The sequence below is a fragment of the Halichoeres trimaculatus genome, unplaced genomic scaffold, assembly GCF_033239565.1.
Source record: "Halichoeres trimaculatus isolate MK-OKI-2021-1 unplaced genomic scaffold, fHalTri1.1 fHalTri1_scaffold_3, whole genome shotgun sequence".
Classification (NCBI taxonomy): domain Eukaryota; kingdom Metazoa; phylum Chordata; class Actinopteri; order Labriformes; family Labridae; genus Halichoeres; species Halichoeres trimaculatus.
In genome coordinates this window covers 28,367,574-28,395,381 of record NW_027437181.1, presented here as the reverse complement: position 1 = coordinate 28,395,381, position 27,808 = coordinate 28,367,574, and the positions used below count along the sequence as shown (strand labels likewise).

Below are 27,808 nucleotides of genomic sequence, written 5' to 3'. Positions count from 1 at the left end.
TTAGGGTACAGCTGTTACTCCCTCGCATCAAAAAGAGACAGTTGAGCCGTTATGGGTATTTGGTAAAGATGCCCCATCTTTGAAAGTGTTGGTGGTGTGTCCACCTGGGAGGAGGCCTCAGGGTGGATCCAGAACTTGCTGAAGGGGTTATACTGTACATCCCTGGCCTGAACACTTCAGGATATCTCAGTAGGAGCTAGAAATCACTGCTGGGGAGAGTGATGTCTGTGTCGGCTGCTGCCTCCACAACAGTGCCTTTGGGAAAATGGATGAAAATTAATGATTTGTTGGTGTTATAATTGTCATTAGCCATTTTTTCTCTTTTTTGTGGTTTTGTGTGTTTACAGAGAATCAGCATTTGTTGAATTCCTGTTGTATTTTTTTAGCAAACCTTACATAAGAAAATGAGATGGTCTACTCTGGTAAACAATTGTATCTGTCTGTGAAAGTTCCATTATCATTATATTCATACTTATTCTTAGGGTCACTTACTGCCGTTGTATTAGCCGGGACATCTGGTATTCCACACTAAACTGATTTGTCCCCAGAAAAAATACCCCTTGTCCCATATATAGACATCGCAGTAACACTTGAAGTGTTACTGATTATTACACTTAAGTAAAAATCAGACAAAGTTTTTTTCTTATTACTTTGAAATTATCACCGAAATTTTATGAGATTTGGTGAAAAATAGCACACAACTTCTGTCTAGATTCTGTTTTGCAGTGCTCCTGTACTCACAGTGTCTATCACAATCAGGTAAGAACAATTTACTACCCCACTCTTGGTGAATATCACATCTGAAGCCTTCAGGTGTATCATGTAAAAAATTATAATCCTAATCATAAAGGTTTATCATTTTGCATGTGATCTCAATTATGCATCTCAACAAACTATGTATTAAAGAACTTGTTGAAATTAAATAACAAAAAGCAAACTATCAACTGCTTATTGGGAAATTGAATTATTCACTTAACATTTCAAAGGTAATTATCAGAGGAAACAACGAACCTAACTTCTGTATTCAAGAACTAAGCAGCTATTTATCACCTGCTTCTCTGGAAACAGCAAAAACATTGGTATAATTCTAAAAACATTTTGTGGTGAGTTGTGATTTATTTCAAATAAATTATTTGCTAATCGTCACCTTCTTACTTTGCAATTTGGAGTAAATTTCAAAGAAACTGAGAAAAAAACAGTAACCTACCAATTGTGACTTACAACAATAAATTTGGACATTTTTTTAAAGAAGTTATGTGCTAATTTCAAGAAAATAAGAGAAAACTTTGTCTAACTATTACCTAAGTGTGATGAAATTTGAAGACCTCTACAGTAAAGTGTTTCAGACATCACTTCTGTAAAATCACTTAACTAGACCTGAGATCAGATCTGACATAGCCAGCTTCAAAGCATGCACTAATGTCCATCAGATGACACCTTTCATTCAATTACAATGCTCCTCACATGCATTACACTATAAAGCACATAATCCTGATGAAATAACTTTCTTTCACAGGTGATTTTGTTCAGTGGGCTTGTGACACACGAGTGTAGATAAAAATATTGACAGACAAAAATGGAAAACTTAGCAGCTTTTGTCAGCAAAGGGGAGCAAAGAGGAGATGGGATAAGCCCACCACACAAAAGCAAATCAAAAGAGCCTTCTGCTCTTTATTCCACCCACCTGCAAAGGTGAGTGTTATAATAGAAGAGTACACTGCGACGGATAAAAACATGGCAGAAAAGGCATGTTTTCCTTCTACATCCACTGGTCACTGGTATCTTTGAGCCAGCTGGTGTTCCCTGAATTCATGACGGTGTAAAGGCGTGCACTCCTTGCCTGGCTGCTCAGCATGTAACATTTTGAAGTCTCAGTGTAATTAATGTGTTTGTATGTCTCAGTGATCTCACATTCCCCCCTCCAGTGGTTCAAAGGGATTAGTTGAAATGCCACAGTCCACAGAGGCATCAGTGTGCAAAAAGCCAAGCCTACAGCTACACTTGGCATTACACTTAGCATTTCCAATTCGTAACAAAAGTAGACAAAAGCTGAATACGATACTTTGACAGTGACACCATTATATGTGACTGATGACCCCGTCTGTGGGGAGGCAAACCGCTCTCTTCCTCTCTTTCCTCCTGTCGCGCTCATTTAAGCACAGCACAGGCCTTAATCCTGGCCTCATTCACTCCTGGTAAAAATCTTCTTAACATTTTTAACTTCCCTATCTTTCACTTTGCCAAGAAATCACCCAAAGTTACAGAGAAAGACTTCACTTGTTCAAAAATGACAAAAACTACCTCTGTCAAGGTCCTGTTAGTGCTGAACAAGAGGTGCAGTTCTTGGGTGGCTTTTCAAAAAGTATTACGCTTTGGATACGATGACAGAGAAATACCCTTCTAACGCTGCTTTAAGCAGACATGGGCCAGCAGAAGAGACTGTAGCTAGCTTTCCAACTGGGCTTGTTTAAGGTCAAGTTGAAGTTATTGAGTATTTTTTTTGGTATGGCACTTTGTAGAAGAGCACAAAAGAATAACTCGATGGCAGTAACTCCAGTGAATAGTTAACCCCTCCTCTGACCAACAATCTAGACTGATAAATTCTCCCAAGGTACATTATATATTTATATATATTTCACCCTGACAGAAAAATAAAAAAGCACAAAAAGCCTAACTGATGACACCCACTTGAAACTACAGGCCCTATCAACAGCAAAACAAATATGTAGAGATGCCCCAATCAGCATTCCTGGCCAGGATCTGGCTTTTCAGCACTGAACATCTGTGATAAGTTCAGATGCAATATTTCAGTTTGCCATAAAAAAAAAAAAAATACATGTGCTACAAGGCTATCAGTGTGACAAAGGGGCGCTGACTGACTGTGGGTAGCACGCACATGCACACACGACACACACAGGTTTACCTATGCAGACATACACACTAAACATTTCCCTTTCCACCAGTAATTCATTCACCCGATAAATAGTGCCAGCATCCCTCTGTTCCTCAGGGGTTCACACTCCGGAGCTCTAGTTCTACTTAAACATGCATTTACAGCCTCTTTACACTTACAGGTTAAAGGTGCGTTCCATACCTGCAGTGCTACGTCCCACACTTGTTTCAAAATGAGGAAATAGAGCGCTTAATTTCTGCATCATGATATGGAGACATGGAGGCAAAAAGTGGAAACAACCGTCAAAGAAATCTTTTGTTAATTGTTTATGTCCAAAAGTATGATTTCTCTTAGTTTGACTGATGTGACAGTGGAAATGTTTGAATACTATTGTTTATTATTGTATTTGAAGACGCTATGAGGAGGATCTGTTTTAATTGCACTCCCTCGCCACCTTGTGGCCTGGAGTAGTCGCACACTGTCTTAAATTACTTTTAGTGAGGCATATGTTTGTTTTGGAATTAAATGGAGATCAGATCGAAACAAAGTTTCTTTGTTCAAGACAACTTTTACTGGATACGACGTGCTAAGGTAAGGTATTTTTCAGTACAGTTACATAGTGTTACGGTTTGAAACATGACATCAAGCCGGCTATATGTTAGCGATATTGTCAGCCCGGTGCTCCGACATATCAGTAGGCTAATGTGACTCTGTCAGTTTGTAAGAAGTTTAGTAGCTGTTTATATTATCACAGCTGGCAGTCCGGTGCTCTAAGACATGTCCATGATGTGTAACGTTAGTAAATCCTGGTTATGTCCTGCCAGTCATCTACCAAGCAGAGCTAATGTAACCTCACTCTTCATTTTATTGATAGACTCTCAAGTTTGAACAGACCACTGCAGAATAACTGCTGACTGTGAGTTGGAGAGAACATTATCACAAACAGTTTAGCCCCTGTGTTATATATGTTTCTCCTGCTCTTCTGTCCATTTTCTGTCGGACAGTTTGGCTCCTGTGTCCACCATCACTACAAAATCAGAAATCGTTCTCAGCTGAGAAAAACACACATCTTTTTCCTTACAACTTATCTTCGGCAGCCAGCGTGGTGTTGTCATAGAGACCTAGACGTGCCGTAAATCAGTTTGGTCCATGTCGACCCGAACTGGAAGCTACATTGTAACAATTTCAAATAGCATGTAACCGGCAGTATATTCACGCTTATAATCTCATTTTAAAGTGTGGATTACAATCAGGCATATATCGAGAAGGGAGACTTTTTCAAGATCACTTTCAAACTCCTCACAGCCTCTTTAAGTTTAACGATTTAAAATGCTTGGAATTAACTACTAAAAAATAAGATTTTTTTTTTTGTTAAAATGATGTATCTTTCACACCTAGTACCAGGGAATACATGATTTAAATAGGGCAAGGTTGGACTTTGTTCAGTCTTGCTTTGGTAGACAGGAAGGTGACAGATCATCTGTGTTCTGCATTACTGCTGTTATTTCTGTCTTGTGGTTATTGAGTTATTTTAGAAATCTGGCCCTGTTAATCGTTTACTTGCTCTGGGGGATTCAGGCTACAAATACATATTGACATCTCTTTCATGTTTTAACAAAGCCTGGGTTTTTCCCTTTTTTGTGACTTTGCGCAGAAAAACAATCGCTACATTAAAACTGATAGCTGCTATTCATGATCAAAGAGCTCAACACATCCTAGAGAGTCAGACTTCTTATGCTCTCTTCTGCTATAGCCCTGTGTGATGCAGTGTGTTTAACAGTGGCCTTGTGCAAAGCAGTGTGCTGTATTATACAGCGAGTCCTGATAAATCAGACGGCCCGCTGTCCTGTCCTCTCTTTAGCTTCAGAGCCAGGCCTTTGTCTGCCATCAACCTGCACCAAACTGCCAAAACAGAGCCAGGCATAAAGGTTCAGAGGGATAGAGAAACATGAAGATTGCTCATAACATGCGCGCACTCACACACACACACACACACACAATATTCCCTGATTACAGTGAACTGTACACAGGATAATGCGAGGCAGATGGTCCATGATACTAATTAGAAGCCTGTTTGCAGCCTTATCATTACATCTACGTGTTGTAGAAGTGCTGCCTGATTTGTTTACAGCGCTGCAGGAAAAGAGACTGCAAACCCCTCCGATTTGGTAAAGGTCTAACACAAACAGGCGTAGAGATCCCCTAAGGAAAACTAAAGTGAAAATGGATATTGAGCACTAAAACCTTCCCGGAGTAAAAAAAATACTTCAATCATTTAATAACTCTGCGTCCCTGCTTCTTCAGCCTTTTTTTCTTTGCATTTCAGCTCCTGCATAACTAAGATCTGGTCTCGTACAACCACGAATGAAAATATCTGCTGCCATGCCATAGAAAACAGATGGAGAACTGATCGTGTAGTATAACTAATGCTTTTCTTTCAAGATTTCATCAGTGGTGTCCTGCATTGATTGTTTAATTTGATATCTGTCTGCTCACAAAGATAAATGTCAGCATCACTATTGAGAGCAAATCGAATGGAAGACCACCTCAGGAGAGAGACTCTTTCCACGCTCCTGCATGCACACACATATAGCACACAAACACACACACACACACAGCATAAGCCCTTCTGACATGCTTTCCCACAACATAATTAACTATTTCACACTAAATAACTGCAAAGAGGTGAAACAAGGTGAATAAACAGGGAATTAATATCCACAGCCTCTCCCTGAAAATCCAGAGCTGGCACAGAGACGGGTCATCAGAGCAAGGGTGAGTCATTGTTGCTGTGTTTTAAAGGCTATTCCTGGATGTTATTTTAACATTAAACATCGTGACAGCCATGGAAAAGCTTATCTGAGCAGACAGAGAAGTTAAAAAACAGAGATGCAAGACACAAAGAGAAGACAAACTGCAGAGACTGTGATGTGCATGTAACAGTCAGTTTATGGGTTTATCACAAATATGACGGCTGTGAATCTTGCTGTCCTCTTTCCATGAATTCCTAAGTAGAAAGTGATGACTTCCAGTAACTCAGAGATAGCATCTCAAACAGTAAGAGGTCGATGAGGTTAACCACTGACAAAACGGAGCCGTCAGCACTGAAAAGCAACCGGGCGGGGGGTTGTGTTTGTACGAGTAAACAGAGCTGACGTCAGAGGAAAGTGGTCCTGATCGTCAAAAGACCAAAGATGCCTTTGCTCTGCTTGCTCCACTGCATGTCCTCAAGCTGCTGCCGAGCACTGATTCCACCAGCTGTGTTAATAAGAAAGAAATAAACCAGACAACAGACGCCGGCAGTTAATTAAAGATGAATCTAACTGCGTGAAGAAGATTCATATTTTCAGCCACATTACTCAGGAGGATACAAACACGACGCTGCACCCCTGATGTCCTCTACACTGGTAACTTACACTGGGGGAAGAGGGGGAAATGTTGTTGTAGGGTAAAAATTGGTGTTCCCATAGAAACCTCAAGTACTGATCTCACACAGGGGGAAGCTGTGTGTTAGGATATTAGCTGCTCACAGCCTGTGAGGATGTTTTTCATTCAGTGAACCTCACACAAACACAGCAGTGGAGCCTCAATTATACTGAAGCTCTGGGGCTGACGTCTAAGATATGACATTTCTGTTACAATGTCTTCATGCTTTTCAACAGATACACTACTATACGTGTACTGCATAGGAGAATACCAGCCAAAATATTGATCTGAAAAGGTTCAGAGACCAACAGCTTAACTTGGTTTGCTCTTTCTTTATAGCTGACTGAGGTCTACTGTTGTATAACAGGATGAACACATTGGTATGCATAGAGAGACCCAAAGGAGGCCTGAGCTGATGTTCTTTAGCCCTCAGACAAGACAAGTGTCTTCTTCGCTAGTCTTAGCTGTAATAGGTATTTGTGTTATCAATCTAGTTAACAATTGGGAAAAGATAGTTAATATTAGTGATTTGGTGATCAAAAAAAAAGAACACACAACACGTGAATCACCTGCTATGATATCTTTTAGGTTGAGTCCATGATTCTGTTATTTAACCTGCTCTTAAAATCTCTTCTTCATCCTATTTTTTCTCTGATATTAATCAATCTTTAAAAACGGGCCTTGAGAGGAAAATTTCTACAATTCTACAATCTCATTTGGCAAATGCTTTTTCCAAAGCTACGCACAACACAAGCAAGAAATTGAGAAATTTCATGCTATCCATGGGTAAACATGTGCTGGAAAGACGATACAGTTTCTTAAATCATGAAGTGTGATAACAGAAACGAAAGATTTTCAAACTTGCAAAATTGAAAAAAAAAATGCTTTCACAAGATCTGACCCCTGAACACATTCACTAGCCCAGCAACCACCTGTAGCACGTGAGAGTCTATGTGGAGGAGACTCGAGAGCCGTGCACCTGACTCGGCATGTTAGCACAAGCTACACCGGGTTATTCGACTCATACCTGGTTAGCAGAAAGCCAACTCACGTAGCACCTTGTCCCGAGCTGCTCTCCAAGTTCCCGAAAGCCTTTGAAAGTCGAGCTAAGCTTCACCCTCGTTTAGTAAAAAGCTTCCGTTTGGCATTTCGTTTCACTTTAGTTGTATATTTTTCTCTGTACCAAGTCCACTATCGTAGCCGCTGGGGTTAGCTTCCTCCACTCGCTAATCAACACGCAAAGTCACCTGCGTGTCACTTGTTGATACAGGCGGAGGAGGGGGCTCGAGCTACACATTGAAAGATATGCATAGAGGCCTATAGAGCGGACGATAGAGCAAGATTATTCTGGTAAAAGTTGACTTTTTATTTTTTGGGGAAAATCATATAGACTCTACCTTTAAGTTATTTATGAACACGTATTAAGATAATGTGTAAATCAAAGCACATTTAACTAAAAACTAACCTGTTAGCACAATCAATATGCAGGTAACTTAAATATTTTTAAACTCCTGTTAAACCATGTACTGAGCAGAATAAAGAGTAAAATTTGCTTTTTTTGTTTATTTTTCTTTATTTATTTTTTTATTTTACATTTGTTCACATATATCTAAATTCTAAACAGTTTGTCTTCTTCAAATCTTTCATTGAATACTAACCAAAAAATGTAGCAACATCTTAGTGTAAACATTACTTCCGCCAAAGGCAGGTCTAGAGAAAAAAAAAATGCTGCTGATTGAGAAGTTATGCAGCTAACACCCTTCTCAAAAATCCACATAGCTAGATAGATAGATAGATAGATAGATAGATAGATAGATAGATAGATAGATAGATAGATAGATAGATAGATAGATAGATAGATAGATAAAATACTATATTAATCCCCATAGGGGAATTTATGATGAAATGGATGCTTTATTCATAATTAAAGAGTAAAATTTAAATAACTTATGCAAAATGATTTACGTTAAGATTTTCCATCCATCCACAGCAAAATCAAAAATAAAGAATTACGATGAAATGTAAGCTATGGAGAAAACGGTTGCAAGTACATTACATCACATCTGTTTCTGTCTCATCTGAAGCATGTATCGAATGAAATAAATAAATGGGTACTGGCATGAACTATAAGAATTCGACAAAAAGACACTTGAAAATTGTGGCTACTTCAATAAAAGAAGCCCTTGCATGTTGTAAACACCATGACATTAGAAAAGTGATCTGGCCACTTGTAGGAGGGGTCAATGGTCATATTTGCCAAGGATCCTCCTACAGTTCTTTTTTCTTTCTTTCATATTTTGATGCTCAAACTCAGACTAGTCTTATTGCTCTCCTGTCTATATCATAAAATCTGTATCACCGAATAAACAAATGTCTCTGGAATCCTCAATCACTGGCCGGCCTTCAGTAACAGGAAGAGGGGGTCAGAGAAACTCAAGACTGCATTCATTTAAGAGCTTTTTTAGTAGGGGCGGGAGAAAAAAATTGATGGATCAAAGTATCAGAATTTTTCGTTTTACAGATTTAAATCATGTTGGGTTTTTTTTTTTTTTTTTTTCAAAATTCTTTTTTTTTTGTAATTTAAGTCCTTCATTTTAGTCTTTGTTCATAAGCTGGGTTGAAAAAGTTGAGTTGTCAAATCCCCTGAATACATCCTAAAAACTGACTCACATGTGATGCACACTCTTTTGGGAAAATATGGCTCCTGATATAGCCTGTAGACATCATCATTATCATCATCATCATCATCATCCAACTTTTTCTGAACTAAAGATCACAAAAATCTGAAATATTGATGAATCGCATTTCAGATTGAATCAGCAACCCAAAAATCATAAAAGAATAGAATCAGGAGAAAAACACAGTATCCCCGCCCTATTTTTTGGCGTAGTAAAGTCACTTTCAGGCAAGTACCTCATCCAACATATGGGCCTGTTACACCCACACATAAAATGTGTTCCTTTAAAGACCCACAAGAAAACACAGATGGAGGGAATAAGCTAAGGCTCCAGCATTAGGTCAAATATCAACAGAGGTTACTGATCTGTGAAGAGAATTTAATTTGAAGGGAAGGGGGAGGTCCCCGTTGTTACCTTACCCCTGACATCTCAGGTGGTCATGTGTGAAGGCACGTGTTGGGTATTTCCCTTTATAAAGCGTATGCTTTGTTTGACTGTTGAGGTGGAACTTGGTAGGGATAATTGTTTCTCCTGATCAAAAATTGTAGTATTTTGTTGGAAAAATGCTGAGTGAGTTTTTGTTTTGTTTTGTTTTGTTAAAATACAGACCCTTAGCTCAAGCAGATACAAAAACAACTTTTTTTAAGTTTTCTTTTTGAATGAAAGGATCATGTGACCACAATGTTATGTAATGTCTTATTTTCCTTGAGCTTGCACAAAAAAAATCAATGAATGCATAAAATCAAGACACCCTTTGTCCCCTTAAAGACCTGAGTTACATAACTTATATCAAAAATGAAACCCCTTTAAAAAAGCATCAGGACTCCTAACACCCAGTCAACCATGTGAAGGTCTACAGGATCCAGCAACCCTTCTGTTTTCTTTACTGCAGTTCATTTGCACACTTTCCTGACGTAGATGGATGCTTAAATCACTGGTGTGCCCTTTTTCAGCCAATAGTCCTAAATGGCTCAGGTGCTCCTGCTTCTGCTGGGCTCATGTGTTTAAGAATGGATGTGCTGACTGTGAGCAGGAGGAAGAGGAGGGAGAGGAGGGAGGGAGGGAGAGGGGAGGAGACTCTGCTACTGTAGCAGTGCATCAGCAGAGGTGAGACTACAGCCACTACATCACAGTTTGCACACTGGAGAGAGGTGACTGAGCTGCTGTTGGTAACACGCTTAGCATGTTATGTTCAATTCAGGGGGTCGTATCAAGAGGCCGGAGTCATGCACAGTGAGGTGAGGAGAGGAGTCACGAGATGGAAAAAAGAGGGATGCAGTCAAATCGGTGCACCTGCAGGGAGGATAACTGCTGTTAAGCTTCTCCTTCAAACAAAAGAGAAGCAATTTTTTTTTTGTACCAAATGTGCCCCAGCCTCCTCTGTGCCGCCAGAGACTAACGGACCTACAGTACAGGGCTACAGTATGTGTGCCATTAGTGCTGACCCAGATGCTCTGACTGTCCTGTGACTGCCATGCACTCCCAGAACAGCTCCCAGGCTCTAATAATAAGCTCTGTCATGAAAAAGCAACCACAACTCAAGTGCACAATGTAGGACAAAGGGGAAGTTGAGGCACAAAGTTAAGGTTCAGGCTCATTATGGGTCCAGCTGCAGAGGAGAAGCAGAGGATCACGGTCTGAGCACAGACACAAAGAGTAGACAGGCTTTGGTTTCAGGTGGAAACATTCCTCTAGGTGAGAGCGGCACTTACATCACATAAAGCAAAGCCTGCGCAAGCCAGCATCAACATCGTATTTCTCACAACACATCATGTCTGTGCGGTCAGTGGAGGCATTTATCCTGATGACAGCCGGCCTGGGCAGCTTGGGTATTCCCTGACTGCAATGCAAAAACAACCTACTGCATGCAAACAGCTCAGAGGAGCCTGGAACACAGACTGCTAAGTTTTTCTGCAATAGAAATGCCACACAAAAGGTATTCAGCTGCAACAGATTCATGCACACAGGCTGTGAATCATGCACCCAGCAGCAGTAAATGTGCGGATTACAAAACGTTCCCAGTGCCAAACAAAAGAAGCGTTTCCCACCCAAAATGTTCCAACTCTTGACAAAAGATGTCACTCGCAGTTTATCCTGGATTAACACCACGAATCTGCATGTGTTTTCAGCATGTGTTTTCTGCGGTGTGCTGCTTACCCTCTGCGGCCACAGCGCACCGGACAACAAGTAAAAGCATCCCCACAGACAGCACACAGTTCCCGAGCATCCCCGCTGCTCCGGCTCGCCACCTGGTCCTCAAACACCTCCCCTCTCCTCCGGCATCCAAGCGCCCACCGGCATCCTCTCCTCCGGCTCCCACCACCACCGCCGCCGCCGCCGACACTTTGGGGTGACCTGTCCGCCGCCCACTCCTCACACCGGGAGCCATATCCAGTGGATAAGTTGCTGAAGTTTCGGTCGTAAATAATACATTGGATCGATCCTCGTGTGTGAACGGGGGAAACGCAGCGGTCCCGCGGTCTCGTCGTGTTGTCCAGGGCTGGAGGGGGTTTTGCGGGGTGGTGGTGGTGGTGGTGGGGAGGGGGGACGCGGTGTTGGAGGGAAATTAAGAAATGCGCCCTATCGCTCCGCTGCGCTCGGTCCACCCAGCATCATCATCGCGGTGTGGCGCAGGGCGGCGCAGAGCTCACTTTGCCAAAGGTTTGACATCGAGCTGTTGATGACAGACCGGATCATACGGACCTGCTGCAAGCAGAGGATGTTTGGCAGAGCTCGGGTGGAAATCAGTCCAAAATTCAGGGCTTTGGAAGCTGAAGAGAGCTGGGCAATTTTTTGTCCAACATCCCTCTGGTCAAACTGAGCAAATTAGCCTCTCTGCTGTTAATTGTGGGGAGAAAGTCAAAGGCAGCAGTCTGTAGTGCGACCCCTGCTGGAAGAATGAGAGCACACCCATATACCAGCAGGGTGAATTTAAGCCTTTGTTAGCAAAACGTTAAACAAAACGTAAAGTAGGGTTTTTACTTCCGCAAACACCAATTTTTGAGCTACAATCTGGTCTGAGATCCACATTGACTGCTCCTATGGTACAACGACTGCAGCCTAGAAGTCATACAGGGATACGGGCTGTTAAAAGTCTGCTGTAGTACCTCCTTATCACCACAAGATGTCAACCTCGACTCATTAAAAGAAAAATCCAGGGTTTAAAACCTGAATGAAGAAATAAGGTTGTTTTTTTTTTTTTTCCATCTCAGGGTTTTGTTTTTATCCAATAAAAATGAAAAGTCAGTCAAGCCTGTTTTGTAGTTTGAATCCACTCTTCTTTATAATCATTTAAAAAACTTCACTGTAAGTAACTTCTATGAATACTTTGAGCATATTTATATCACCTTTACCTTTACACTATTGTTATTTTTTTTCACGTTTTATTTTTTTAACAACTCACTTTATAAAACTTTGTCATTTTATTCATTTATTTATTTATTTGATTATTTTAATATATCCAAATATTTTTCCCATGAGTACATTTTAGTGTTAGAGCCGTCTTTGTCTAACTTGGCCATATGTTTAGCATACCATTATATAATTTGTCTGTGAATTGAGAATAATGAATAACTAGATTCTTAAATTATAAATGAAAATTCCTCTTATCCTTGTATTATGCTTAAACACAGTTTGTTTCTTAGCTTCTGTTATGTTTTTACCTATTACCAGCACTAATCTTTTCCAGTTTCCTAAGCTTTTGATAGTCTTAGATAATGTAAATGGGTCACTAAGTATCTTTATTAACTTCCTGTTTATTTGTTCTTGTCAATTATTGCAGATGAAACTTGTGATTACAAAAGTAGCCTACCTGACTGACAGAAAGAAAAAGAAAAGAATAAGCCCTGAAGTGCTTTCATCAACCAGACAAACAAAATATCATCTGGTTCCAGTTTTGTAAATCTGAGGCTCGGATGTTTTCCTTGGTTGGATTTCTCTTAAGCCTTGATATTCTAACTTTCAAACTGTTTGTGGAAAATAAGGATATCATTTTGGATATTGTGACCTATTTTAATTTTTGATTGATTTTCTCCATTTTTATCCACATAGACTTTATCTCTTCATGTATCTTCTCAAAGTAATATAGAACTACTAAAAGCACCTTAAAGACAAAAAACAGACAAAGACAAAACAAGCTGCTCCAATAGATTTTTTTAATTCAAAGTGAATCTTAACAATAATACACCATAAAGTCTTATTTTGACACTCACCAAAAGAGTCACCTGGAAAACCCGCTTAATGTGACAAAGTAGAGAAGGCTTGGTCACACCTAAATCACTGAGAACTAGAGAGGAAACACTATCGCAAACTGTAAATAGACATCACATCCATAGAGTTAGTTTTCCCAGTCCTCATACTGTAAATATTGCACAGTGCAATTGCTACATGGCAAACTAGTGTAGCACGAAATAAAAAAGCAAATAAAACAAAAAAGAAACAAACAGAAGAAAAACAAAGCCACAAAAAATCTACAGGTATTAAAACAGTAACAGTTCCAATTTCATGATCAAGTCTAATTGATGAGCAATCCAAACAGATGATTCCATAACTTGCAGTGTGAATTAACTCTGAAATTGATACAGATGACCAGAAAATAAGAGCTTGAGTATAACAAATCTCATCAAATCAAATCAAATCAAATCAAAGAGCAACACAGTAGCACATTTAGACTGATACAGACCCTGAATTAACATCTCTAAAGGATAATACCGCAGCAGAGGATTTTTTTTTCTCTGATATCAAAGTCAAAACTTTAAAAGAAGAAATTTTACAAACCACTGTTTTATCTGTTAAATGTTACATGAACCCTCAAATTAAAACAAAAATCCAAACCAAAGGTGTCAATCATATGGAAAAGTAAAAACAGTTTTAAGATTTCTCTCCTCTTGCATCCATTCTTTTCCTAACACGTACGGGAGAGTTTATGCAGGCGCATTGCTGGTGAATACCTTTGGAGGAATCAAAACACAGATTTACACTTCACATGCTTATTATTAGGGAACTGTTTCAAGCACTACTCTGCCAAGTGCATGCCTTGTTGTCATAAGCTTCCTTTCCCAAAATGATGCTAGAGTATGATCAGTAAAAGCATACAGATAAGAAAAAGCTATTTAAAAAAAACATACAGCCTTATCCATGTCAGTGTTCAAAAATGGAGCCTTACACTCAGGACAAACCACAATAATCTCCTTGACAGAGTGGTTTACATCCAGAGCACAGAATAAACATCCAGATAGACTACTTCCTGGATGAAAAGCAGGGCTCCGTGGATTTTCAAAGGCCAGTGCCGTCTGTGCTCTGGCTGCTCCCGCAAATTCTTAACTTGCATGATGGGAAAAAGCCGCTTTGAGCAGGCAGCTTCTAGGCAAGACACAGTGAAGCAACTTAGGTGAACATGCAATGTAATGTAAAGCATGGAGATTATCTAAGAACACTTGGTGGTGCAATGACCGCACAATGTAAAGTATTGCATCTGCTGTTCAGCCAGAGTGACTATCCAAAGATCGTTGAGTGTCATATCATTCAAAGTGTGTGTATTATTGGTGTGTCATCACAGACGGGAGATAATGAAGTCCTAGTTTGTGTTTTCTGTAGTTTTTCTGTCTATGTTGCCATTAAACTGTCTCCTCTACGCTGTAATGAACGGTTATAGGATTCTATGCCTTCCTCCATGAATTAGCGGTGAGGTATCACCATCTTGAATTCTAACTTTCTGAATCTCAAGGCACATACGCAGTGCTGCTTACACTGTCTCAATTTCAGTAAGGAACACATAACAATGGCCACCGACAACATTTCGATATGAGACACTCATAAAGGGGAGAGCGATCCGAACACAAGGCAGTTCAGAATATCAAACTGTGAAACGGATATTCCAGCCAAACATAACATTGAACAGGTAAAAGGTTGCAATAAATATCTCAAATTAAAATCAATTGATCTTAAAACAAGTTGTAAAACATTACTTTGGAACAGAAACATTGGGCTGAATCTATTTTTGGACACACAGACGATAATCACCTGAACCCTTACAAGCCAAACTACCTGTATGAGAGCTTTGTGGCGAGTGTTTGTGTGTAATTGGTGGAAATATTACAGAAGCTTCCTAATCAACATGATGGAGTTTTTTTCTTTTCCTGGCATCTCACAGTGCTCCTGTAATACACTTAAAGAGGACTGCTAGTATACTGTATACGCACAATGAAAAAGTTAAATCAATCCTGCAAGCTACAGCTTCAGATGTGTACAAAACGTCCATATGAAAACTTACAAAAATTAAGTTACATCGATACATCATTTATATGCAGTGATGAGCCCGAAAGGTTAATAAGGATAAAATACTGATGCAAAAACACACACCCCGAGAAACAACAAATGCAACTAATGTTCATCATCAGCAATACAGTAGTTACAATGACACTCCAAATATGAACGCAAAACACAAAAATCAAAACCACTTCTATTTCAGATAATTAGGGACCTATACAAAAATAGCAACGCTAGGTTTAAACTCAGAGAAATCACCTAATTTCACAGCTATTGAAGTGGCAATCATCATATAGCAGCTTATCTATGATACATTCAAGAAGAAATGATACGACTTATTAATTGCCCAATAAGCTAGACAAAACCTCGGCCGTTTTTTTTTTTCTTTTAAATACAAATTTTTTTATTTGTTTTAATTAACCCCATTCTACGACTACAGTATAACTGAGGTCTATGCAAACAGAATAGCTACCTTGCTCAGGAAATGAATTACAGTCTTTGGTGCTGCACAAGCAACTTCATTTGAAAATAAAAGACGAAAAATTACACACATGACTAGTAAAATGAACAGAAAAAATGCACACACGACATATCTACATATATATATAGACTGGTGCTACCATCATATATATATGTATATATCCTCCCTGACGGAATGTATAAAATAAGCAGTCGACACCGATAAGCCTTAAGCCTTTAACAAATGGTATAATGTAAAGGGAAAAGTTAACTTTGTCACACATGCATAAATGAGAGAATTGCACACAATTAACTCACACCTTATCAAGCATCTGTACTAAATAGTCTAGCTCTATAATATATGTCCATATATGTGTGTATATCAAATACTGCATGGTTTGCTCAGGCTTAGAAGATTCCATACCGTGAATTAATTTGCATTTTTTCCTTACCTAATCAAAGCCATGCCCACCACACTTCTAAACATCTAAGAAACAAAGTGAAAACACTCAAAAAATGAAAATACGGAGACGAAAAAAGAAAAAAAAAAATCAACGACTATTTAGATTGTATTGCAGTTTCATCAAACAGTAAAAATGCTGTTTGTAATAAGAGTTTCACTAAATAGAAAGTGATTATCAAATATTAAGCAATACTCAGTACTTGCACTTTGTACACTAGTCATTCGAGGGGAAAGGGAGAACGGAAAAAAAGGAACAAAACATATCTTTATGAAACAGTAAGCATTCGCAACAGCAAAGCATGCTGTTCTTCTTTAAAAGAACAGAAAAGTAACTCACTACACACTGAAATTTACACCGACTCCAAAGTATAAGCACCGCTATCCGCGATACATCACATCAATGCAGGCTATGCATGGACATATACACATTTGCATATATATACTCACACATAGGATGCATCAACTGATTGGAATTTCAAGTGCTGCAGTCCAGTACATTAATATTCATGTATATAGTCATATATAAGTAGTAACATTAACAACCTCAAATATGTAAGGCACTATGGCTGGGGACAGTTATACAATGCAGCGAGTCTTGTGACACGAACAATAAGAGCAACGTCTATGCATCTTTCCGTTTACATTTTTTGCTCATGCAAGACCACATGCAGCGTGAGGAACAACCCTATTTAGATCGGTTAATTGACTTGACATTGCTAACACCAAAAGACACCGAAAAGGTACAAATACTTCAAACGCAGTACGACATACACTGTGGACAACGTGTGCATCTGTCAATCTAGAGCTAGAGACTGGGATGGCTTTACAAATATGGATGTGTCTTGCACACGTAAGAAGGCAATATAGAAAAATAGCTGGGACCAGGGGTGCAAAGTCTAACTATTTAACACCACCCCAATTATTTACCTGTTTTGAGGAGTATTCGTAGAAGATCCAATGCAAAGATATATCAAATGTGCAAAACACATTAAGTGTGAGTTTAACTACTCATTCATTCTTTCATTCAATCACTCATTCATCATTTCCTTCTGAATTTTTACCCAAATCATCTCCACCATTGGAACTTTTTTTCTTTTTTTTTAAAGCTTGAAGTTCAATTACACCCAAGTCTACATGATTCAAAAAATAGCTTGCTCTCTCTGTGGTTGTGCCATGGTTTTGGAAATGAAAACCATGTTGTTTGTGGTAAGATACGACTCGCCCTGCGTGTTTAGCCCTCTGGTGGTATGAAGGGGACACGAGCAGCCGTGCTCAGATGTAAGGGTACTGGTTTATTTTGGTGGGGCTGAGAGGGAAACTGGCGTAGGCTGGCGAGGCGATGTAGGAGTGCGGGGGAAAGAGGGGCTTGAATTGGCCCTGGGGGTGCAGGGTGGGAGAGGGCAACAGCCGCGGGTTGATGCCCACCGTGACCTGATGCACGATGCCTGCCGGGTGGGAGATGTTGTAGGTGGGCTGGAGGACAGGACGAGAGGCGACGGGGGAAGCCAGGAGGTGGGCCACGGGTGCTGCCGTGACCAGAGGACCAGATGGGGGGTATGACAGAAGGGTGGGCTGGGAGTGCGGGTGGCCCCCAAGGTGGGGGTGGGGGCCTGCGGTGTGGTTTGGGCTGCTGTGGGACAGGGCGAATGTGTGGCCATGCATGGTGGGAGGGATATAGGCTTGGGGTCTCCGGTGGGCGAAGTTGCCGTTCCATTCCTGATGGCAGGAACCGAAATGCTGCACCTTAACAGGACAGGAATGACGTCATCAGATTGAGCAGACAAGACAACACAGAGTTGGTCAGACGGTCTCATGGGTAAAACTGTTTCTACTTTGAACTGTTGCTTTTTTCCTCTTAAGTGAAGGAGATTTTAACACCATATGAGTCTTTTTCTCTTACTCTAAGTGGACTGAGTAAGCATTATCAAAGTAAGATGCCTTTACCGCCATCACAGTTGGAAACATTCATCCTCTGACTGCAGGTCATTCAGGGCCTGGCTGGTAGATTTGTCAGCCACAGAAGCTACTGTGAATTAAAGTGTCATTTACTGTGTGAGCTGTGCATTTGGCTGCTGCTCCACCATGGAAGGGAAACACTCGCATGTTAAGCTTCTGTCAACTTAACGCACATCTTAACTTATTTACATGGCCATTTTAAATTATACAGTGACTTTAAAAAGGCAAGCACTTCAAACGGTTTCCAGTGAGACAAAACCAGGATTTCCTGCCAGTGATTACACCCAAGTTTTGTATTTCGTTTTCTTTCAAACTTGGAAAATGTTTCCGCCATCCTCAGTAAGTACAAATTATCTCTGGCCTTACAAACACTTTTACAGACAACCTGCGCTGGCAGAGTTGTTATGTAAAGGTTTTGAATAGCTGTGTGATTTGTTTTTATCAGTTTGTGACTGTGTAACATATGTTTAGGACTGCATGCTCTCACCTGCCCAAAGCCTATAGGCTGCTGTTGCTGGGGCTGGAATGCAGGAGGGATCTTCTGCGGCCTGTTGAGGAGGGGAGTGGAGTGGTGGTGTTGTCGCCCAGGGATGCCTCGCCCTTTGGACTGGCAAGCAGACTCTATGACTGAAGAGGGAGGAGTGGAGAAATAGAGAGAGATTACAGTGAGATCAGTGACGGCAAAACTTTCGGTGGGACTGTCGAGCTCACGATGTAAATGGGAGGCAAAGAGATGCAAACAAAGATTGAATTCAACTTCAACAACAGAAATGGGAACATTAGTGGCAGAAGGCTCTTTCAACTTATCAGGGATCTTGACTGTGTTTGATCAGACCTTTAAACATAGTGGCGTCTGTCCTCTGAATATGATCTGGGGGATTATAAATAGATGTGTTTGGGGGATCAGGGAGGAGTTGGTAACTAAGCTTGTTCATAGATCTTATAGTGGGGTCAGACCATCAGCTATAAATACACCTGGTCGCACCAGAATAGCAAGCTGTGCCCTTTTATGTTGGGCTTAAGTTGCAATAGTTTAAGAGTTGTGGAGGGAGATGCCTTTGACATGTGAGGCGATTGGACTCTGTGGATTTACAGATGAACCCTCCACTTTAAAGGACCTTTAAAGAGATAACTCAAAACACGCACTCTGTTGCTGAAAGAGACAGTGTGTCCCACTGACCACAGCTCTTTAGAAACCCACATATAGCATGCGTAACTCCATTTTAACACCTGGAACAAACATTCGTCTCACGTTGACGTGATTATGACAGCCAGAAAGTGTGTTTAACTGATATTTTTGTGTTTTATTCAGTAAATTGAAGATTTGGGGCAGTTACGCATGTATATGTAGCTTAAAGAAATACACACATATAGAGGGGCTCTCAGTCAGAGTAAGGAGTGTTGACAGCAAACAAATATCCACTCTGGACTGCAGAGCAGATATGTCAGGGCAGGTCACCCTTAATCACCTGTGAGAACCTCTGTGGCCTACAAAGACAGCATAATCCCAGGCCATGTGACCTGTGGAGCAGACAGCAGCAGTTGTGACTGGACCTTTGCGCTAACTTGACCTACTCAGCCGGTCTTCAGAAGGGAGGGGGTAACACCATCAAGCAAAAAGCAACTGAGTAAACAAGTGACCCGCTGTAATTCAATAATTCAAGTAAGAGAGAACCTGGGTTTAACTCTCCGCTGGTCGACAGCTTTCAATAACAGCTCGACATTTCAATTACTCAGACATGGTGAATGTTTCTGTAATGGTGGTGCATCGTGAATTGGGTTTTACCTGTGTTGCCAGGCATTTCACTGACAGCAGGGTTGTTGTTGTTATTGTTCTGCACTCTCATTGGAGGCACCACAACGGTACGAACTGTTGGCTTGCTGGGCTCGGTCTCCGGGGCAACGCACGCCACACGGGGCTCGCAGTTCTGGTTGGTGTCAGGGATGAAGCGTCTCTCTGTGAAGGGGCTGTTGCTAGGGCCAGAGGCGTCTGAGGCAGGCGAGCTGTCCACTGTGTCACAACCGCTCTCTTGTTCGTCGTCCGACATACTGCGAGAGAGAAAACACAAATGAAGGAGGAGGTTTCATGTGTTGCTGTGTGGCAGCTAGTGTAGCATGGAGCAGCACAGCTGTGGGAGCTTTTTGCACTCTTTGTACCTGTTTGGGTGTTTGCAGGGTGAGGTGCTGGACTGGGCAGAGGCTGAGGAGCTGGTGCTAAGTGTGCTGTCTGGACTGCTGAGGGAGCAGACTCTCTCCATACTGACAGTGCTCTGACATGCCTCACAATCTGCACTTCCCTTACACCTGTTTGAAGAGAGATCAATGAAATCAGACACTTTAAGAGCCAATTAGAAGGCAGAGGAAGAAGCCTGTTAGTCAGTACTCACTCCCCCATCGAGTGTCTCTGTGCTCCCTCCTCTTCGTCACTGCTGATGCTGATGACACTCACAGTCGGGCTAGTTAGGTCAGAAATCACCATGCTCTGACGCTGCTCCTGCGAAACTGAAAGCTCTTCACACACTGGTGCCACTTTACAGCAGTTCTCCTCCTCCACCTGCTCTGTTCTTTGCTCCTCTCCAGCAGTCTGCCCCTCTGCCGGGCACCTGGCTGCCTCCTCCTCCACCTCTTCCACATTCTTTGCTGTATCGGCCATCTTTGGGGACTGGCATGCTATATTTTGGATGTTTGTGTTTTGGGAGAAGTTGCTGCCCCTGTTGAGAAAGATTCTTTCAGTCACTCGCACACCTCTTTGTGAATGTGATGTTTAATTGCAGAGGGAGAAGCTCAGTGTCGTACCTGTTCATACAAGGCTTGGCTCGCTTGTTGGCAGCCGGCTGTGGCCACACCACATGTGCAATGCCGATGTTGATTGGCTGGTGGGCGGACATGGTCATTTGGTTGGTTAAGAATGGTTGAGGGTGTGCAATCATGGAGCTGTAATGGTTACCATGGGGACGCACTTTTCTGCATTGAGAAAACAGAACATCGCAAATTGAGCCAAAAGCCTTTAGCACCATTACTGACAAAACACTCTCAGTCAACGGTCGCAAAGGACATGTATGACTCATCGATCATTAACATTCAGGGGAGTGAGCGTGCTGAATCGGAGTAGTGCAGGCGTCCTCAGGAGTGTACATAGCAACTGAAGGTAATTAAGCACCAATAATAAAATATCAAAGACTCAGAGGGTGTGGATAATGTATCACAAAGAATACTGTAATGAAATTTACCCATCACAAGCCTAAATATCTAATGAAAATACAGTTTTTATGTATAAACTAACCTGACAATAAACAAACTGCCTCTGATTCTGAAACAGATGAAGAAATCTCTTACCCCCAGTCACCCAATCTCTGTGAGCCTGCCACAGTGTCAGATGTCAAAGTGGTTGGTGGAGGTGGGGGCACTGATGTCACCTGCTGCCAAGTGGGCACCAAGATCTGCTGTGCGCGGTTGGACCAGGCCTGATGAAGAGACAGGTTCTGGTCACATGTGATATTCATCCTCCAACTGACTCTAAGATTAGCTCTTACATCAAAGACCAACTTCACTCAAATTCACTCTCACATACCCGAACCGACCTACCCAAACATTTATTTGAGTCTGAGTGCGTGCTTTGCATTTTTGCTCCCCTCTTACCTGAGTGATGACTCCAGGTCTGATTTGTATGGGCTGAATTGGTGGAGCTTGAGTGACCAGAGGCACAGAGGCCTCCATTCGAACAGAGTATCCGGCTGGTTTTGCTGTGTTGGTTGGGATGCCTGTGGGGGAAATGGTGTGACTTTGAGATAAAGAAGTGTAACTAAAGGAATAAATGTAGGTTTATTTTTCCTACCTTGAAGGGTGGGGGGACATAAAATGAGTGCCTGCTGAAATGAATCACTACATCCAAACTGACCACTTCCTGTCTGCAGTGGTATCCCAGGATGCATCACTGATGGAGCTGATGGAGCTAACCCCTAAAAAAAGAACAAAAGGAAAAAGGGAAGTGACTAGACGTTTCTAGGGTATTTATATGATCAACAGTTACATGAAAAAGCCAGTAGATGGCGCCAGCACTGTCAAGAGAAACTCATTTTCAAGCCTGACAGAAGGAAAAAAAAGCTCCACTCCTTGGTAATCTGGTTAGTCATTAAATTACCTCGAGTTAACTTGTGATAGCTTAGACAACATGGTGGATATGTTTTTTAAACTTCAGGGTAGTGAATCAAAGGTCTGGTTGCTTATTTCATCCCTGAACGCTGAGTTACAATGTTAAAAAAGTTCAAAAGCCTGGTAATAAATGGGTGTGTTCTAATCAATCCAGAGTAAAAGGCCTCTATTGATGTGGGAAAAGTGCAAATGATTTGTCCCCTTTTCATGGGAACATGTTCATGAATTGATTGGGAAACCTCGGGCTGATAACTGACAAACAAACGGAAATGTTGTTGGAAATGTTGAACTTAGTCTCTGCCATAGGCTTGAGATAAACAAAGAACAGTCGAGCATGTGCCTCTGCTTCTAAACACTCACGCTGCTCTCGTGCCTGGCTATAATCACATTTATTGAACAAGGAGAACTAGGCTTATATTGTTCTGCTGCGACTCCTGCATGTTGCCCAGCCCCCACACACATGATAGTAAACACAAAGCAGCCTTTCACAGGAAAATACTAAAAAAGCCACCACATTTTTCTGTTAAAGTTCCACAAACAAGAAATCTGAACGAGCACGGAAACTGAAATTAAACCGAAGCCGCGGCTTTCTTTTTCCAGAAATAAGACCAGGTATTCTTTCATCAGGTTTTCTTTCTGAACTGGAGACAGAGGCCTCTCCTTCTGTTTTTATATGTGCAATGATGAAACACCTGCAGCTTGTATTTCATTAAACTTATTTTAGTGTTTTCATTTTTCATCCTCAGCAAGGTGGCTTCTGAGCAGACTTGGAAATATTATACATTATAAAGATCTAATATTTTAAAAAGCAAGCCGGCTCCTTTTTTCCTCAGCAACAACGCTGATTTGCACTGTTGCCATGACCTCAGACACATGACGTTATTTTGTTGCCATGACAGCAAGGCCAAGACGCAATAAGACAGAAACACGGAAGCAATAACTGTGGGGAAATTGCTGGCATGATGAGTCCTTGAAGAGGCAGATTTACAGAGCAACACAGCGTTTATCGATAACCTCCCCCATCTGTGACTAAGCCATCACACCGATAGATTGATTTTCAGTGACAGAATCAGAAAACAGAGGAAGGGAGAGGAATTTACCAAAAAAAACAAACATTTTAACTGGTTGGTTGGTTGGTTTGCCTGTTTGTTTTAAATGATTCATCATTAAGATGAATATGTATGAATGGTTGGTAAAGAAAAAAAAAACTCCCACTTCTTTAATTTTTTTGTGTCCTGAATTAAAACACAATGAGGAAACATCTGAACCTGAAATACAGGGAATACTGTGGTTGTGAAAACATTTAATAACAATAAATCATGCAGGACCGTGTAGGGAAAACATCAGATTTGATAATATTGAAGTTTTAGTGTTTGCACAAGACAGATATTGTGCTTAAATGTTTACCACTGCAAGAAATTTGACCTCTGCTCTTTAACTACGTCATTTAATGACACCCTTTGCCCTTTCTCTTCTGCAAAACGTTAATAACTTCTGGCTCAAGAGTCAACTTCCAATTCTGAAAAGGCTGATAGTGAATGAGTAGATACTAAATGTTTTTTTCCTAGTTTATGAACTGTGTGAAGATACACTGTTACGGAAACCCCCTGACTAACTTACTTGAGCATGGACACCAGTCATCTTGCTGAACGGATGGTTGACAGGGGCAGCAGTATTTGTGGTGACCGGTCTGACGAAGGGACCTTTGTTTCTGTTGGCTGCCTCGTACGCACTGGGACGAGTCCAGCAAACATCCATGATGTGGAAACACGACTTTACACTATGGGCAGAGGGATGACATTTAAAGTTATGTAGGAAGGTGGAAATCATCATATGTTTCAAAACCTAAGGACAATATGACTCACTGGTTGCTATGGGGAAAGTCGAGCAGGTGCTGCATTGTCACGAATGGGTGGCTGAGAGCTTCGGCAGGGGTGATCCTCTCTTCGGCATCGATCAACAACATCTTCTTCAGCAGGCCCACGAACTCTCTGCGGTCAGCCTTTTCCACTAGCAAGTCACTACCTTCCAGATTCATCACCAAGTTCACCTGGATCACAAACATTTCACAGTTAAAGCTAGCCACAACAAGCTAATGTAGAGACACTTGGGAAAAAAACAGAGTACACTTCCATCTAAAACTAACTTCCCAACAATTATTCATCAATATAAATTCATAAGAATCTCCTCTCACGTATCAAAAGTACAGACCAGAGCAAGCATGAAAGGCTGGGGAATTTCCATCTCTGGTGAGAACAGTGACTGAAACTTGAGCCTTCCTTTTTGAAATCTGTGAGCAACATTTAACTGCAGGGGAGTTGCGCTTAAATGTGTCCCTTTCTTTCCCAGAAATAAGATCTGCACCCTCTGTACTGTACAGCTGTAGGTGTACTTCCTCTGAAAGACCTAGTAACCTAGAGCCTCTAAACATTTGATGTGAACATTCCTCTGAAGTGCATTGTGGTCGAACAGCTGAACATACGTGCGCTATGTCATCCAAACAGCTGAAGATGTACTTCCGGGCTTCCTTAGATTTCATCCCCGTCTCCGTCTCGTGCTCGTCGGTCGACTGCAGAGAAAGAAAGGGATTAGCGGTTATGTCATCTGCCATGCTCACCTTTGTATGGATATAATAGTTCATGCTTCTATAAACAGGTTTGGTGGCATAATGAAGAAAACAATGCAGTCACAGCTTCAGATTTGTTTAGAGCAATGTCCACAGATATTTTCCTGCAGACTCACAGCATGTGAGACAATATGAGGGACAAACTTTAACATTTCATTTGACTTCAATTTCGATGAGACTGGTTAGCCTTCCTGTTTATATTTTGGTTTATTCCCAGAAAGCTATCATTTCTGCTTCATCAGGAAGAGCAGTCTTTGTTTGCCCAGAGGGAGGAAGAAAATATTTGCTCTCTGAGTTATATCTGACCAGTGACTTTCACCGTTGGCTTTTAGTGACGCACAAGAGGAGGAGAGAGTGGTTGTTTTGAGTGGTAATGACCTAAGCTGCCTTCTTCCTCAGGCGTGTAAAACTCACCTTTAGTCTCCATGCTGCGTAAGGTGAGTCGGACTCTTTGCAAAAGAACCGTGCTGTTTTTGTCCCCGTGTTCAACAAGTGCTCTCCTGGCAAACCCTGTGTCTGAGAAATGTAGCGAATCTGTAGGAGAGAAAGAGGGAAGGGAAACAGAAACGAAAAATAAGAAAATACACTTATAGGAAAAAAAGTTACTGATCAGACTTTTGGCCACTTTTCCCATCAGCTACACTCTCTAAAATCAACACACCACCAGTGTTTTATACTGCTTGAAAGTCTTAAAACCACCAGGTAACAGAGTCATTCAGAGTGACTGTGAATCCCACTCGAGTCCCTCATAGTTTCAGTTAGCGTGTGTGTAACTGCACACAGAAGAGGGTTCGGCTGCAGAGGCCTTGAAGATGGCACATTCCTGAGAAATGGCTAGACCCAAATAAGACCCTGCACTGTGCGCGGCTCTTGTTTATGATCTCTGAAAGCAGCCAGGGTCTTTTCATGTAAACTTCGATAACAAGGTTCCTGTGGTCTCAATGCCAAACGCTTCGCTGGGTAATGATGCTTGTCAGTCAGATGGCTGTGGGGCAGGAGTGTCACATACAGGTTTATGAGAGGAGATCGGTGAGAAAGCCTGGCTGACGTCAATGACGCCTGAGTGTAAAGGACAACAACCATTAGAGATTCAGCACTGCTGAGAAGCAAGAGGACAGAGTCACACATCGGGAGAGCAGTGAGGATCATGAGCAAGTCATGGCACGCATTCAAATAAAGCAGATAACGGATAAGCATGCAAATACTGCAGCTATAAAACCCCTTATACGCCCTAATCAAGGATCCCAAATGTATGTTTTCCACTTTGGCTAAATCTTTTATGAGGTTTTCTTTGCAAGCTGCGAGAACAGACTCTTACTTTCTCTGAGAGAAATTAAAAAATGTTCCTATTCGAGGAAAAGGGAGAGGCTTAAAATGCCAAATTCCTCGGAGAAAAACAAATGAAAGAGGGGAAAAAGGATACAAAACATTGACCAGAGGAAGAATCCTAAACCAAACCCTGGTGATATCATCTAAGTGTTTAACTAACGGCATCAGCAGCTCTTTAAAAGCAGTTTCAGTCAGTTTATATTTCAACAAAGGTAGCCGTGGCAGGAGTTTCAAACTTCAGATATCAAGATGACATTGAGAGTTGATTCAAGAATTACTGGATCTCAACTGTTGAATGTTTTCATCCATCAGCTCACTTTTCATCAGATGCTTGTTTTGTTTTTTTCACTGTCACAAACAACCTGCAAATACAAAGACTCCAGACTGCACATCGTGAATGAGTGAGGCTGCCAGTAAGCTGCATGAGACATAATGAACTGAAGTGAAAATGTTTTTACTGGAAGCCGCTCGTGTTGATCTTCATGGTGCTCTCGACGGCCAGTGTGATGTTATCTGTCCTTTACTGAGATACAAATACTGCAATGTGTCCGTGTGGGTGGGTGGGTGGGATGTATGACTCTGTTAGCTGGCTGTAAATGGGGTTATGATACAGCAATGTATGTATTGGAATTCTGACAATATGCAAGACGACTGAAATCTCATCTGCTAAGAGATTAAGATAGCATTCCTTAAATCAAACCACTCCAGCAGCCAAGTATCATAAAACACGTTTTTTTGCTCGTTTCTTCCTTTCAAATAAACTCTTTCCTTTATTAATTTTCCCAGTACACACAGATTTGCCTCAACCAAACTTTCTCTTCCACTTTTTATTTCCCATCATTCACATTAGTGGCAGATTATTCCAACTTTACCCTGGAGGAACACTGACTAAACCCCCCTCCTTTCATGTCCATAATGTAGCTGTGTTGTAGTTTAGCAACATTATGTAAACAGCAACAGACACACAAAAACCATAAATCAGTTGGTGTGTGCGTGGGTGGGAAAATTCTTTTGACGGGAAAACCCTTATTTTTCCTTGAAGGCGTGTCTCTGCAGAGATCTCACAAACCAGTGAGATCACTGGTGCTCGACTAGTGCACGCACAAAACAGCTATCAAGGAGCGAGCCCGGGCCTGCTGCAGAGCAGACAGGAAGCACAGTCAGGCACCGCTCATTTTATGGCCGTCCAGATAACAATACGCACTATAAAAAATGCATTTGAATGATATGCCTCACTGCAATACATAAAAGTAAGTCTGAGCCTAGCATGAGACACCTACACCCTCCAACCAGCTCAGTGTACAATGAGTCTCTTCTAAGCTGTTGACATTTGGGTACAGTTTGTTCCAACTTACAAACAGGAAATTTCCTCTTTGACCTTGCGTTTCTAACCAAAATCCTTTATGCTTCCACTGACCCTGACAACATCCTCTTATTATAACGGATCCTCCATACTGCCAGCTGGGCTGAGTCCCAAAGAAAAGTAAAAACAGCAATCAAAAACTTTGCTCTGCGCAGTAATGTGCACTGACCCCCTCTTGGTTGCACCACTTCAGTGG

General features: G+C 41.3%; 2 protein-coding genes across 3 annotated transcripts in view; both read right to left on the bottom strand.

Moving 5' to 3' along the window:
* kiaa1549lb (KIAA1549-like b) overlaps positions 1-11,839 on the bottom strand; it is a 106,044-nt gene extending 94,205 nt beyond the window's left edge. For both annotated transcript variants that reach the window (XR_012598085.1, XM_074666087.1), the window contains exon 1: positions 11,155-11,839. Coding sequence is in view for 1 of the 2 variants with exons in the window: in XM_074666087.1 (XP_074522188.1) it covers positions 11,155-11,386 (232 nt within the window). In the remaining variant the exon portion in view is untranslated. The remainder of the gene's footprint in view (positions 1-11,154) is intronic.
* A 1,295-nt stretch (positions 11,840-13,134) lies between these two features.
* hipk3b (homeodomain interacting protein kinase 3b) overlaps positions 13,135-27,808 on the bottom strand; it is a 49,996-nt gene continuing 35,322 nt past the window's right edge. The window contains exons 4-16 of the mRNA XM_074665997.1: positions 25,335-25,454; positions 24,777-24,863; positions 24,160-24,344; positions 23,915-24,074; positions 21,978-22,101; positions 21,782-21,903; positions 21,479-21,606; positions 20,939-21,106; positions 20,530-20,853; positions 20,300-20,446; positions 19,929-20,191; positions 18,630-18,769; positions 13,135-17,929 (exon numbers count right to left, since the gene is read on the bottom strand). Of these exons, the coding sequence (XP_074522098.1) occupies positions 17,459-17,929; positions 18,630-18,769; positions 19,929-20,191; positions 20,300-20,446; positions 20,530-20,853; positions 20,939-21,106; positions 21,479-21,606; positions 21,782-21,903; positions 21,978-22,101; positions 23,915-24,074; positions 24,160-24,344; positions 24,777-24,863; positions 25,335-25,454 (2,439 nt within the window). The 3' untranslated portion in view covers positions 13,135-17,458. The remainder of the gene's footprint in view (positions 17,930-18,629; positions 18,770-19,928; positions 20,192-20,299; positions 20,447-20,529; positions 20,854-20,938; positions 21,107-21,478; positions 21,607-21,781; positions 21,904-21,977; positions 22,102-23,914; positions 24,075-24,159; positions 24,345-24,776; positions 24,864-25,334; positions 25,455-27,808) is intronic.